Raw genomic sequence first — 13,684 nt, 5'->3', positions numbered from 1 at the left:
TGCAGCGAGCTTCCTAGAATGCATAACTTTGAAGATTTTGCGACATGAAAGAAATGTCGTATTTCAGCGCAGTTTGAGTGTGCAATTTGCGGCAACTGTCGCTTTTAAGCGCTGTCGTTTTATTTTGCGCAAAGTCGAATTCGAGCGCAAAAAAGTCGAATGAGGGTTGAATCGTATTCCCGGCGCAGCGGGCGGCCCGGGCGGCCGCGCCGCCGCGCCGCCCGGACGCCGCGCGGCGGCACTCACCCGCCCACTGCGGCACCCGACCGCCCGGACAAAAACCTCTGTAGCGCCGGTCAGCCCTGTGATAGCGCCTTAATTCTTTCACGATGCGACTCAGAAATGATTAAGGAAGGCTATGGTATGGTGGACTAACGGGCACGCACTGTGTTAAGTGCTGTAGGTGAAACGAAAGCATTTTTTTCTTAGTAAAAAACTGCGATTGCAACACGATGATAAATAGTCAGATTACCGCCAAAGCGAATGAGATACGGCTTTTTGTGACCCGGCATTAGAAGCAGAAGGCTTTGGGGATCATTCTCATGCATAATTTTTTCAATTTGTACGAAATGAACGCAAACCAGCGGCGTTTGAAATTGCGAGTGTCTGACCGTCATTTTACGACCTAGAAAATGTCACGACTTCTGACGATGATACACGAGGCCGGTTTTGACAAAAACATGAAAACCATGTGGTTTCAGATGCCCCAAACATTTGTCTACTCGGCCATATCGCAATTAACTGGATTTGGTAAACTTGACTTTTGGGTATTTATGGCCACTCGTGAACCCCATTTGCATCACTGTGTATCGGCGCCCCTCAGGAGCCAGTTCATTACACCCATCGGTTGCTCAGTTGCGCACCATGGTACACCGAGCTGAGGTCCAGAGCCAGACCCCGTCTGTGTTCAGAACTCGGAACGAAAATGTAGAGTAACGGGCCGGTGCGGGGAATGAAGACAGGTTTGAACAGCCACGGGTGCCGTCAATGCACGTCATCAACGCAAAAAAGGTAATTCACCGCCAAATAATATTTTGCCTTTTCCTTCATAAAATAGATGTGCAAACAACTAAAAAGCAAAGAAGTACGAAAGCCTACATCATCCTGCATGCACATCACAAAAGAAGAGGCAAACACGCACTGAACGGTAAAAACATCTTTTGAGCCTGTCCACGTTATGACCACTATTCAACAAGTCGCCGTCTTGGCGGCCAATTTCCTCCCTGCAGACGGACGGGCCCATTCCGACCCTACAACCGAGAGCAGATGTCCGTGCTCAGGGTGTGATGGTCGAGACAGCAGCTCATCTCACAGCGCCACAAACATGTTTTCCGGCGGCGCTCAGCGCGGCGGTACGTGTGCAGTGGACAGAGGCGCGCTGTCGACACGCCGACCAACATCTGCACAGTGCACAGTCAGTCTTTGACAGAACCGCGCATCGGTGCGGCGGATCCATCAAGCCCCGCTGAGGAAGGGCTGCTAAACTTAAAGAGTCGCCGAACCAACTGACCTCGGGGATGAATGAGGAGGATGCAAGTTGGTTCGGTGACTCAAAGTTACCAGCCATTCCTCGGTCGGGCTTGATGGATCCACCGCACCGATGCACGGTACTTGAGACTGACTGTACTTTGGCCATACCCAAACAGAGGATAGACCGATCACCGCCCGGCCGCCGGCCAGTGTCACAGTCATGGTCCGCCAAACAGACCGCCTTCGATCCGGGCCAGCCGGCCGGAGATGAAGAAACTTTAGTCTAAATGAATAGGCGACTGGTGAAGCAAATATGGCTGCACACAGCCTTATATAACAAGATTTCCCGGAATGACGCGAACAAAACATGAGATTTGAGTTACAGGATATTACAAAGAGATATCATACATGTGCAGGGCTTCGCCGATCTGTTTATACAATATGAGATGAATGAAGATGGAAAAGTCCAATGGATATATGACGTGGTGCTCCTTCGTACGACATGACGCAAAATGGCTGTCAAACTGTACTAAATGGCAATGGCTGCATGGCTATATGCTACAAAGGTGGATGACGTAAGCCACCATATCTTTTACAGTCACACCCACTTTAGTCAGGTTCCTTCAAGTCTGTGTCAATGTCTGATGCAGCCCGACAAATGCGACCAGGGGCGGTGCCGGCGCATTTGGACACATCTGGCGCGTAGCTCACTGCGCAATTCATCCAACACATCCCGCCACAATGGGACAATAAGCCGTAAAAAGCACGACTTCGCGGCACTGCGAGACCAGACGCCCACTCGTCAACAATACAGCACACGGATCATATCAGGACGAGATTAAGACAGGAAAAAAGGAAAATTGAGTAGCCTGCTTGGATCAGGCGAGCTCAGAACCCAAGCCCAATTTGGTCATTACTGAATGTCGGCGTGGTAACGGAAGCGACGCATTACTGAGGAAGGAGCCACATATGTACAATCTTCTCAGTGTGTTGCACTTATCTACGCAATCGAGTTTAGCTACAACAAATAAGCAATTGCTCATTAGATCCCACTGAAGCAGGACAACCGTTCATGATATTTTGGTATCATGCTTCATGATCAATTATCTTACAAACAAAAAGCCGAATCCAAAAAGCCAAAAGCCTATCCTTCATTTCTGAAAAAAATAGATGCAGCGCACACTGACTGTCTAGCTATGGGACGAAGTAGCAAACCCACGAATGCCGAACTCCCGACGTTTTTCTCACCCACGAACGTCAGCCTGCACCGCTGGCGAGCGGTGCGGCTGGCGGCTGAGCTGGTTGGTAACCGGCCGCTCGGTCAGGGGTGTCGAAAATAAACACCGCACACCAGTCGCGCTGACGCGGAACGGTTGACGTTTCATCACAGCGCCGCGTGCCGGGGGCGGGTCACGTCTCACCCGGCCCATTAGTGCCCGTCCCACTCCACAACCGACAGTCGTCGCCAAAATGACCCGCGAACAGGCAGCCCTCGCGCGCCGGCCGGAGGATACGCGACCTGAGGTCTCTCACACTAAAATACGGAGCTAGTTAAAGCGAAAAAAACTATGTTCGTGCTTACACAACTAGCATACATTACGTTTGTTGTGTATTAGGATGATGTCTCTTGTGACGTCATTTACTCTGCCTGGATTTAGAGAGTGTGCCTCATATGGAGAACCTTGGAAGTTGTTGTTCTTGGCCTTGTGTAGTATGGAAGAAACGTTCTGAGTAAAAAGGAGTCTTTGGAGTCAGCCAAAAGCATGAAGTACAATCGGAAGTAGCAGAATAAGGAAAGTACTGACCACTCGATACACAACAAAATGGCGACAAGGATGAGATTCGAACTCACGCGGGGATACCCCATTGGATTAGCAGTAATCAATTACATCTCAGTAATTGACCTCTCCCAAGCGTATCTGCAGATGCCCCTCAGCACAGAAAGCCAGGAGTACTGTGTTCTCAACACACCATGGGGGATGCACCGTATGCTGCGACTACCATACGGGGTGAAGTCAAGTCCAATGCTCTTCCAGAGGGAAATGGACAGAATCCTCAAGAATGTGCCTGGAGTGAAGTGTCTGTTGGATGATATGCTCATCACAGGAAGAACTGAAGAAGAAGCACTGAAGCGACTGGACGAAGTGATGCAGATCATGAAGTCACACGGTCTGCGTCTGAAAAAGGAGAAATGTCAGTTTCTGACAAAGGAAGTCCGGTACCTAGGGCTCAGGCTAGGAGCCGAGGGCATCAGAACAGATCCAGAACGTGTGAAAGCCGTGCTGAACGCAAGAGCACCCACCAACCAGAAAGAAGTTCGTGAGTTTCTCGGTGTTGTCACGTTCTACAACCGCTTCCTGAAGAACCTCTCGAAGACAGCAAGGCCGTTGAATGAACTCCTGAAGAAAGACAGCGAATGGAAGTGGACTGCAGAGTGTGAAGCCAGCTTCAACAGCATCAAGAGACAGCTGTCATCAACGGAAGTGCTGCGTCATTTCGACGTGACGGAGCAGGTGACGGTGATCACGGACGCTAGTCCAGAAGGACTAGGCGCCGTACTCGTTCAAGGGAAGGATGAGCGGCCGATCATGTACGTGTCAAGATCGCTGAGTGAACACGAGCGGAAATACTCTCAGATAGAAAGGGAAGGACTCTGTGTAGTCTGGGCATTTCAGCGACTGAAGCAGTTCCTGTACGGGCGCCATTTCAAGCTCGTAACGGACAACAAGCCGCTAGCTCACGTCTTTGGACCTAAGGCGCCGCTGCCGACGTTGGCTGCCTCACGGATCCAGAGATGGGCGATGAAGTTGGCGGAGTACGATTTCTCTGTGGAAGTCAGGAAGTCGGAACAGATTCCAGTAGCTGATTGGCTCTCACGTCTACCGAGAGAAGGCTCAGTGCTGAAGTCAGAAGCACCAGAAGACGAGTGCACTGTCTGTCTGATCGGACAACTGGAGTCGCTAAGTCCGGTGACGGCCGCAGCGATTCAACGAGAGACGGCCAGAAGCCCAATCCTGGCGAAGGTGATGCACTTCGTGCACAACGGCTGGTCAGAAGCCGTAAATGAAGAGCTACAACCATTCAAGATGAGGCAAACCGAACTGACCGTGGAGCGCGGATGTCTAATGTGGGGATGTCGCGTCGTGGTTCCGCCGAACCTGAGATCCAGAGTGCTGAGCGAGCTGCATGCCGGACATCAAGGAATGGTGAAGATGAAGCAGCTCGGAAGGATGCACGTCTGGTGGCCGAACATGGACAAGCAGATCGAGGCGGAAGTCCGGAACTGCGAAGGCTGCTGGCAAAAGCGAGCAGAGCCACCAAGCGGAGATCTCCACCCATGGGAGTATGCCAAGGGACCCTGGCAACGGATACATCTAGATTTCGCTGGTCCTGTGGAAGGTAGATTCTACGTGGTTGTCATCGACAGCTACTCGAAGTGGATGGAAATCGCTCCAATGAAGACCATCACAACAGAGAAGACGATTGAATACCTGCTGAACCTGTTCGCTAGGTGGGGACTGCCTCACCAACTGGTCACGGATAATGGTCCACAACTCGTCAGCAAGGACTTCGAAGGGTTCTTGGAGAGGAACGGAATCAAGCACAGTGTCACAGCGCCGTACAAGCCGTCCACTAACGGAGCTGCGGAAAGAGCAGTGGGTTGTCTGAAGAACCTGCTGAAGGCCTCAAAAGGCAAGAAGGTCAACATCCCGAACTTCCTGATGGCGTACCGCAGTACGCCACAAGCGTTAACAGGACGTACACCGGCGGAGTTGATGCTGGGCAGGCCGCTACGAAACCGCCTGGACCTCCTGAAGCCCAACCTCGCAAGTGAAGTTCGAGAGAAGCAACAGGAACAAGTAGAAAGATCACAGAAGGGAACCGACAGAACGCTCGAAGTCGGCGAATCAGTCCTGGTCCGCGACTACCGAGGTGCACAGAAATGGAGGGAGGGAGACGTCATCGAACGACAAGGCAGTAAACACTACCTAGTCCAAGTGCAAGACGAAGTGTGGCGTCGACACATCGATCAGATTGTCTGTCTGCCAGGTGTCCGACCTCCAGTGACTAATCTGCGGCAGGAGATAAATCCGTCTGAGCACTGCAATCTCCCAGCGCAAGACGCACCAGCGGTGCAGCGGGAACATGGACCGCCACTGCATAGCGCTGTGGAACAGTCGGTAACTTCAACCGGTAACCGCGGGCTCGTGCTGGAGGAAGATGGGATCGCTGCAACACAGTCACCTGAAGCAGCGTCAGCAGCGAAGGCGAACACTGAACAAGAGACTGTAGGTCCTAGGGCACGTCCAGCGGACGTCATCCGGAAGACCCCAGAACTGCGCACTCATCCCCAGCGTGAGCGTAAACCTGTAGTGCGCATGAACCTGTAAAGTGTTGTTTAGTGGGGAGGAGTGTTGTGTATTAGGATGATGTCTCTTGTGACGTCATTTACTCTGCCTGGATTTAGAGAGTGTGCCTCATATGGAGAACCTTGGAAGTTGTTGTTCTTGGCCTTGTGTAGTATGGAAGAAACGTTCTGAGTAAAAAGGAGTCTTTGGAGTCAGCCAAAAGCATGAAGTACAATCGGAAGTAGCAGAATAAGGAAAGTACTGACCACTCGATACACAACAACGTTGGTAGTTTCTTTTGCATCAGCTCCTAACCCAAACCTATAGCTGCTCGTTAGAGTTTCTAAGTAAATTATCACGGGTAGTTTTTCGAGTGGGAGGTGTCCGGTGAGAGCGAAGCTAAGGAAACCACAATCTATCTAAGTAGAGTTTGAGGTATTTTGGTGCAAGAGGATTGAGGTCGCTCACCAGAGGTGGTCGCGGGGATCAGAACGAGAGTGGAACAGAGGAGGGTCGGCGCTGACGTTTGATCGAGCACCATGTGCCCGGCGGCGTTGGAGTGGACATCACTCACAGTAAGAGGGGGGGGGGGGTGATAAAGGTAGAGCCAGTAGCCACTGACGGCGGTTACCCTGACCGATTGGCACGACGACCGTGTTTAGCGCTCATCTTCCCTCTCCCCCTCCCCGACGATCCGCTCTTTCGGCTTGACTGATCCAACAATCATTCCAAGAAACGCAATGGATTACGTAGCTCACAGACTCCGTTTACAGGTGCGACAGCTGCATTAAATACCGGAACATATCAACTTGAAATATCATTTACTACCAGAGGGTATTTGCCACCCGAGACTCGTTTGAATATCAGATTGCAATCACCGACGGTCAATAAAGCTCCAAACTCAATCAGGAAAGACCTTAGCATCAAATAAATGCAAACATAGATTATTTGAGCTAATCAGGACTCCTGGAAAATTATTCCGGAACACCTCAATTTATGGGAACTGAGCTGACTGAAAATAGTCCGACGGAACCATACTGCCTGCAAGTGAGGCGCTCTGAAAGGACCGCTATCGATGGTCCAGCCCACAGCGGCGCTATACTCGATCAGCCTTTTGATCGGGCACAACCTAGATTGGCAGGGCGCGATTGGATGGGGAGGCCTTGAGGTCAACAAAAAACGAAATAACCCGAGATGAGGAATTTAAGGTTTCGCTCCAGTCTGTCGGGTGTATTGTTTTACAAAATATTGGCTTCACAGGAGCTTATCGATATTCTGTGAGTGATTATAACATCTCGTATGAAAACGGTAGGTATATTTAGTGTATTTAGTCATAAGTTCATACTCGGTCTAAAGAGTTTGCACATGTGCCACAATCAGGACTGCGGAGTCGGCGTCGGGGTCGGCGTCGGAGTCGGAGTCGGAGTCGGAGTCGGAGTCGGAGTCGGTCACAGTCCACATTCCTGACCGAGTCGGAGTAGAAGTCGATTTTGGAAACTGGAGCCGGAGTCGCAGCCGGAGTCACCGAAAATCCATCGACTCACTTCAGCTTATCCGGCATTTGACAAGAGATCCACGTCAAATGGGCATCTAAAGCATGCGCACCGTGCATTTTACGACAAGCAATACTACGCATGTCAAAAGGAATTAACCAAGGCAGTTCTCAATGTTGCTATATAGTATACAGATTCATGCAAACATGGTGTAGTCGTGACATTATCCACTGATTTTCAGTGCTGCCAGACGGATCTCGACTAACTCTAGCCATTCCCTAATTACCACTGGCACGGCGAGACATTGTGCATAAGTCTGCTGCAGAAGTTTTGTATTGCAGAGATCCCCTGCAAAACAAATGCCAGGCAGTGACTTTGAGCAGGATGTTTTGAGGAAATTGCGACTCGGAAAATTAATGATAATGTCGTGGAATTAGAAAACGATATTCGTTTAAATGCCACCAAAATTAAGTGCGAACAGCAGAAATGTTATTCAAAGTTGAACGGATAAATAAAAAAAACTTGTAACAAACATCAAAATATACATTATAGCGCTTTAAAATTAGCTTGGTAAAATGGAGTTTTATGCACGCCAGGAGCTAAACTGACATCAAAGTTTCAGATCGAGTGGGCTAGGTGTTCGCACACCATATATCAGAGGATCTTAGGAGTCGGGATTGCAATACAAATCACGCACGGAGGGGCATTTCCTTCTCCCCACAGTGACACCGCGCCCGTGCGGCGCAGTACGAGCAGTTCGTCACCGCCGTGAGGACACGGTACGCCGTCGGTCCCCGTATCACCACCGCCCACTGACGAACTGGGAGCGCGTCGCGACGCCCACACAGCCTCGCTTCCAACGCCCGCATCGGACATTGGGCACAGGAGGCACCAGCTCCGGTGATGAGACCCACACGGCGTCAGAGGCGCTCGTCAAGGTAATGCGCATCAGAACAGCGTCATGCCAGGGATCATGAAACACCAGTGGTACGCTGGTGCAACGAGTAGCAGCTGGCGGTTCGAACACATTTCATATCTGAACACGTGACTGGAGTGCAGAACTGGAGTCTTGGTATTCCCCTAAACACATCTCGGCATGTACCAGGTGTATAAAATACTGGCAGGTGTATAAAATACTTTTGTGCTACTGCGCCGTCAAGCCTCTTCATAACACAAGTGCGAAATGAACAAACTACGCAAATGAACCTCAGCTGGAGCACTAAAGAACTTCATCACGCATTGGCCAACACCTTATCAAAACCTAACACGAAGTCTCAGCTCGTCTTTCATTCTATGACGATCGGCTCTATCTATGTAACGGATTAACGAGAAAGATATCCTCATCCAACTGCGCCACATCACGCCTCAGCTGCGCTCTGCACGTCTCATCTGCGCAACCTTCATCTCCTACTCGGAACACCACTACGCAAAGTGCAGGACTGACCAGCGCAGCGACCGACTCAATCCCGACCCGACGGCAATCTCCCCCCCCCCTCCCCTCACTCATCCGTTCTGCCGCCCCCGGTCGGCCGAGGGTAACATATTGCGGTGGCGGATTGACACGGAGAAAGCTTGACATCCGCGGAGGCGTCGCAAGGCGAGTGACGTAAAAGGCGCAGACGGCCGGGGCAGATTAATATCGGCCGGAAAACAATACAGCACGACGGCTGATGGTGCCGGGGACGGACTGATGAGGCGAGAACACCGAGACGAACCGGTACCTGCCGGCTGACTGGCAGGTGGGGCGGAGCGCGCTTCTTTAGCAGTGGAACAGCGCGTGCTACTGATATGTGACATCGATCGCTCAGCAACCGGACGTGCAGCTACGTGATCTATTTCATGTGAATGTGTAGATTGCAAAGGTGTACAGCTAGCTAATACGGCATTATATTAGAAAAAGGGCAATAGGACTTCAGAGCCCATAAAGAGCATAATTGTGTCAAAAGTTTAGATCAAAGGATATCGCAAGTTTCCAGTTTCCACTCCCATTATCTCTCGGTACCTCCGGCGGTCCAGAGCCGTGCCGCAGCTCTACCATATTCAATAGCACGGTCTGATCTGACGAGATGGCTTCAGGCTACCAATAACACGGAAGTGACGCGAACCGGAGATTTGCCCAATATGGCCAAAGAAACAAAGACAAACCCAAAAATTCATTCGGTGTGCAACTGATCAGTAGCCAGTCTTTTGTTTTTAAGTTCAGCAACGTTTCTTCAGCAGCACTACCGCCGAGTCACTGCAGCTGGCAAAATGAGAAACGCACAAGGCAGACCCCAACCATTCAAAAGTCCCAAAAGAACACCTGCTAAAACAAAGTAAATACGCAGAGCACTCAGCGGATCTCGCCCATTTGTACGGAGTCCGCAGCAGTGACCAGTCTGACCATAAACGAGACTGTTAACGAGAGACCGAACGAGACCGAGACCGTTCTGAAAACGGCTCAGCGGTTTCAGAACGGAGCACAGTTCGATAGGTACAAATCAAAAACGCTTTCATCTTCAGTATCGATGTCTAACTATGTGATACAATGACACCGGTTCTGGTGCACTTGCGATCCGGATGACCACATTTGCGTTGAACGGCTTATCACCTCATCGCAAATGAATGGCCCCAAGCAGGTCTCACCATATGCAAATTATATGTGGATAAGCTTCACATAATTTCCTCTCATATGAAGTCAACGAAAATACAACAACGGCGCTGCTAACCAGTATATATATAGCACATCCTTCGAAAGCATTCTATCATCTAGCCGCATTTTGTGTCCCTTGAATGCTCTCAACTGCTGTGATATTTCAGGAGCAGTGTCTGCCCTCAGACAATATATCACCTCGGAAAGCCGGGCTAATTGTCGGCCTTATCACATAGCCTCCCAGACAGCAGCGGAGACGTCGTCGGCACGTCGGACCACTTTCTCCCAGCCGCGCCCGCTCGCCAACCCTCTGCCATCCGGCCGCTTTTTGAAGGTTCAATCGGCAGAAAAAGATATCATACTCTCGGTGAAAGGCTCATTCTGCGCCCGATTCATGCTCCTCCTCTTTACCAAGCAGCATGCAGATGAGTGAGACCATGAAAACTGACTACGAACAGGGACGTAAGCCTCGCACTTCGAGCCGAATTGGACAGATTCTTGGTTTCTGGTGTAAGGCTAGCAAAATTCAGCCGATTGCAGCACAGCCTGGTAACGTACCCTGGCCTAATGATATGTAACCTCTTTCCCGAGTATCCGGCGAGAATGGCGATTCGAATTATGTCAGCGATCATTATCGGTACCTTTCCAAAGTTTTCGCGACTAGGATTATGCAAAGATTTGGAGTACCTAATGTTTCTCCATAAAAAGTTGCTTTCGAGTTACGCCTGATAGTTTGAGCTCAAGTGATTCGCGAAAGCCGTTCATTGACAGACAAAAGGAGCACTTTGTCGGGACAAAACGAGCAACGCGATGATGGATGGTGGATTACGGCTGGAATTACTGAGATCGAAATGACTTATGTGCCTAGCGTCTCCCTAATCCCTTAATGACGCAAGATTACCTAATGGGACAGAAAAGTATGTCTCTGAAAAACATAATCTTCGCTCTTTTGCGACAGAGAGCGCCCACTGGAAGGAAAACTGGAGCGAGTTGAACTGAAGCAGTAGGCGACCGATTACGTTCACCAAGCAAAGATCAATGTCAACCGTCAACCACCTGTTGCACCAATCCATTGCTCACGCACAACAATGTGTGTCCACCAACCACTGTCCACGTTCCACAACGCGTCTGACTCCTGTCCACAGTCGTCCACCCCCTGTCCACCCCACCCAGCACCCCTCCCCAGCTCAGCAGAGCACCCACGCCATACTCACGCGCATTTGGGGCACGTGTAGAAGATGGTTTGGCCCTCGTCGGCCGAGCGCAGCTGCGCCGTGGCGTAGCTCATCTCTGGATGGCCGCAGCGGGGACACGTTTTCTCGGCGACCGGTCCACTGGCCTCGGCCGCCGCGCCGTCCGACGACTGCTCCTTGCCGCGGGTGTAGACGTCCAAGTCGTTGAACTTGATGACGTACGTCACCTCCTTGCCGAGCTGGTCTGTGGGAAGACGAGCGGGAGGTGAGCGAGGTGGACGTGAGTCGTGAGGTGACTCTTGGGAGGGAAATAGTTCTTACTATTCATATCAAAGGACGGAGTTTATTGTATCTAAAAAAACGTTCGTATTTTCAAAACAAAACAAAACGGTATTCGCCAAAAACACAAAAACAAGAGTTTCGCAAGAATTAAATAAATGCCCCGTCAAAGACTGTGCGGAAAACGGCCGGCCACATTTGTTACAAGCCTACGGATAGGTAAGGGAGAAACAAAGACAGAAACGCTACAAAGTATGAGTGGATGATGGCATGCCTCAATGGCAAGCGTGAGCTCATTATCTGAATTGGTTGGGCTTGAAAACAACTTATTTTGAAATCGCACCGCCAACATCGTACGTTATGACCAGTTGTTGGCCTGGGTCAGTTTTATTGCATCATTGCACCGGGTGCCATCACATTTCAGGGTTATTGCTCGCGTGCGTGCTCGTTGGATTATGATTATCCTCTACACGAACATCACACACAAAGCGCATGTACCCGGCGTGCTGACCTCTCCCACTCTGCCGCGGGCAATACATTTCGTCATTACCATCACGAGCACAGGGCTATTTGGGACAAACCCGACGAGTATTACCCCAGCGCTACAGCCATCCGGCGAAATGGGAACACTTCGCACAGATCGTCACCCGCCGCACGCACAGTGTCGGCGCGTCTCCAAAGTGCGTGTCGCCCGCGGGCCAATGTCGTTAGGCAGCGGCGCGGCCCGAGTGGAGTCCGCAAAGGCCCGCCGATTGAGGTCCAGCTGGCGGGCCTCAGACGAGTGTGGTTCGACAAAGCTGTGGCACAGGCCGAGCAGAGACCGCCGCGATTAACCGCCGACCAGACGTAATTCCGTTCTTAATGGAGTTAGAATGAAATCGTCTTCACTTATTTGATAATTATGACCAATGGATGTCTAGACACCATAAGGACAGTTCAATGACGATCGATGAAATTACTGCTGAGGATTTTGAATCAAAAACATTTTATAAATCTTATGCCAAACTGGACATCAAACTCCTATTAAAACACTGGCACAGTAAAAGTGACCCATTTCCACCATACGCCTCTCATAAAGGGTTTATCCATTACACTATCGAGAAGCCATTGTAGCCTCATTCACAATGGTAGGTACCCATTATGCACATCGCAGATCCTGCGCCTTCCACCGTCGGTCATCACAATGACCAATGACCGACGCCGAGACCACTGACCGACACCGAGACCAAAGCAGCGGTCACCGTTTGTTTTTGGCCGGTGGATTTCCCCTCCCTTACAAACAAACGCCACGCTATTTCAGGGCTTACAGGAAATGAAAACTGGTAGTCTACATGTCACTACCAGCTGCCTTTTCCTTTCACAGCTACCGTGATATTGCATTCACGTTATAAATGGTCAGACGTTGAATGCAATATTGCACTATGTTGCGCTTCAGCGAGATTCACGTTTGATGAAATCACAAATAAAAAACTCGGACAAACAGATTCCGTAACAGGATATATGGAAACAGGACATTTTATTGTTTATCTGCCTCAATATACGTGTTTGAATACAAATACGCCGATGCATCATTATCCACTTGGATCCATCGAATGACACTAACACCTGGTTTTTGTAGCCTCTGCCCGTTTTTGCGCCCGTGCCGTCGTCTGCGTCTGTCCGTCACACGGCTGGTGCCGGATCAGCAGTGAGGCCAACGGAGCGGCTGGAGAACAGCTGCTCGCTATCCTCCCCAGGTATTGAACGATTCCGTCTCTCCTGTGACCCGAGATGAGATGGGATGCATCGATACCAACATTGCCCTGGCGTACGCTGTATGAGCAATGAGCATGCCCGCACACCTTCAACACAGCCGCGTACCATAAGTTGCCTTATTTCCTGCCCTGGTTAACTGGTGTTTGTCGTCGAAATAATCATAAACGTCATGGATTATATTCGAAACAAAGGTTATCACGGAGTAAACTCTATGTATTTGGGCGTGAAATCCGCTATCCACCTCGAATGAAGCCAATGGGATCAGTCGATTTACGGCGTCTGGGCCTTACGGCCAAGACGCTGCTAATTACGGGTGTGTATTTTGCGCCACATCAGCACGTGTTCGTCCCCAGGTGGCATCTGTCGCCTTCAGTGGTGACCTCGGGTCACGGGGTCGGCCGATGATCGGGATCACGTCCCACGGGAGGCGCCGACTGCCTCTGTACCACGCCGACGCCGCTGGGAAGACGCTGCTCAGGGACGGGTCCCACAGGCACCTGTGACCGCGGCTGG

At 50.7% G+C, this 13,684-nt stretch overlaps 2 protein-coding genes across 6 annotated transcripts in view; one reads left to right on the top strand and one right to left on the bottom strand.

Moving 5' to 3' along the window:
• Positions 1–13,684, bottom strand: part of LOC122391445 (DNA-directed RNA polymerase I subunit RPA12-like) — a 54,976-nt gene that overhangs the window by 16,208 nt on the left and 25,084 nt on the right. For all 5 annotated transcript variants that reach the window (XM_043385359.1, XM_043385354.1, XM_043385357.1 and 2 more), the window contains exon 3: positions 11,159–11,381. In XM_043385359.1, coding sequence (XP_043241294.1) covers positions 11,159–11,381 — 223 coding nt within the window. The remainder of the gene's footprint in view (positions 1–11,158; positions 11,382–13,684) is intronic.
• Positions 3,380–5,730, top strand: LOC122391442 (uncharacterized protein K02A2.6-like). Its single transcript, XM_043385347.1, has 2 exons — positions 3,380–5,153; positions 5,597–5,730. The coding sequence occupies exons 1-2, from the start codon at positions 3,396–3,398 to the stop codon at positions 5,633–5,635; spliced, it is 1,797 nt and encodes a 598-aa protein (XP_043241282.1). The 5' UTR covers positions 3,380–3,395; the 3' UTR covers positions 5,636–5,730.

The sequence above is a fragment of the Amphibalanus amphitrite genome, unplaced genomic scaffold (assembly GCF_019059575.1).
Source record: "Amphibalanus amphitrite isolate SeventyFive unplaced genomic scaffold, NRLGWU_Aamphi_draft 000437F_arrow, whole genome shotgun sequence".
NCBI classification, from domain to species: domain Eukaryota; kingdom Metazoa; phylum Arthropoda; class Thecostraca; order Balanomorpha; family Balanidae; genus Amphibalanus; species Amphibalanus amphitrite.
The sequence above is the reverse complement of the archived record's forward strand: the minus strand, read 5'-3'. Positions and strand labels throughout refer to the sequence as shown.

Coding starts and splice junctions, on each gene's coding strand:
- LOC122391442 (XM_043385347.1), top strand. CDS start 3,396: ATGCCCCTCAGCACAGAAAGCCAGGAGTACTGTGTTCTCAACACACCA. Junction 5,154..5,596: donor GTCTGAAGAACCTGCTGAAG/GCCTCAAAAGGC, acceptor AGCGCAAGACGC/ACCAGCGGTGCAGCGGGAAC.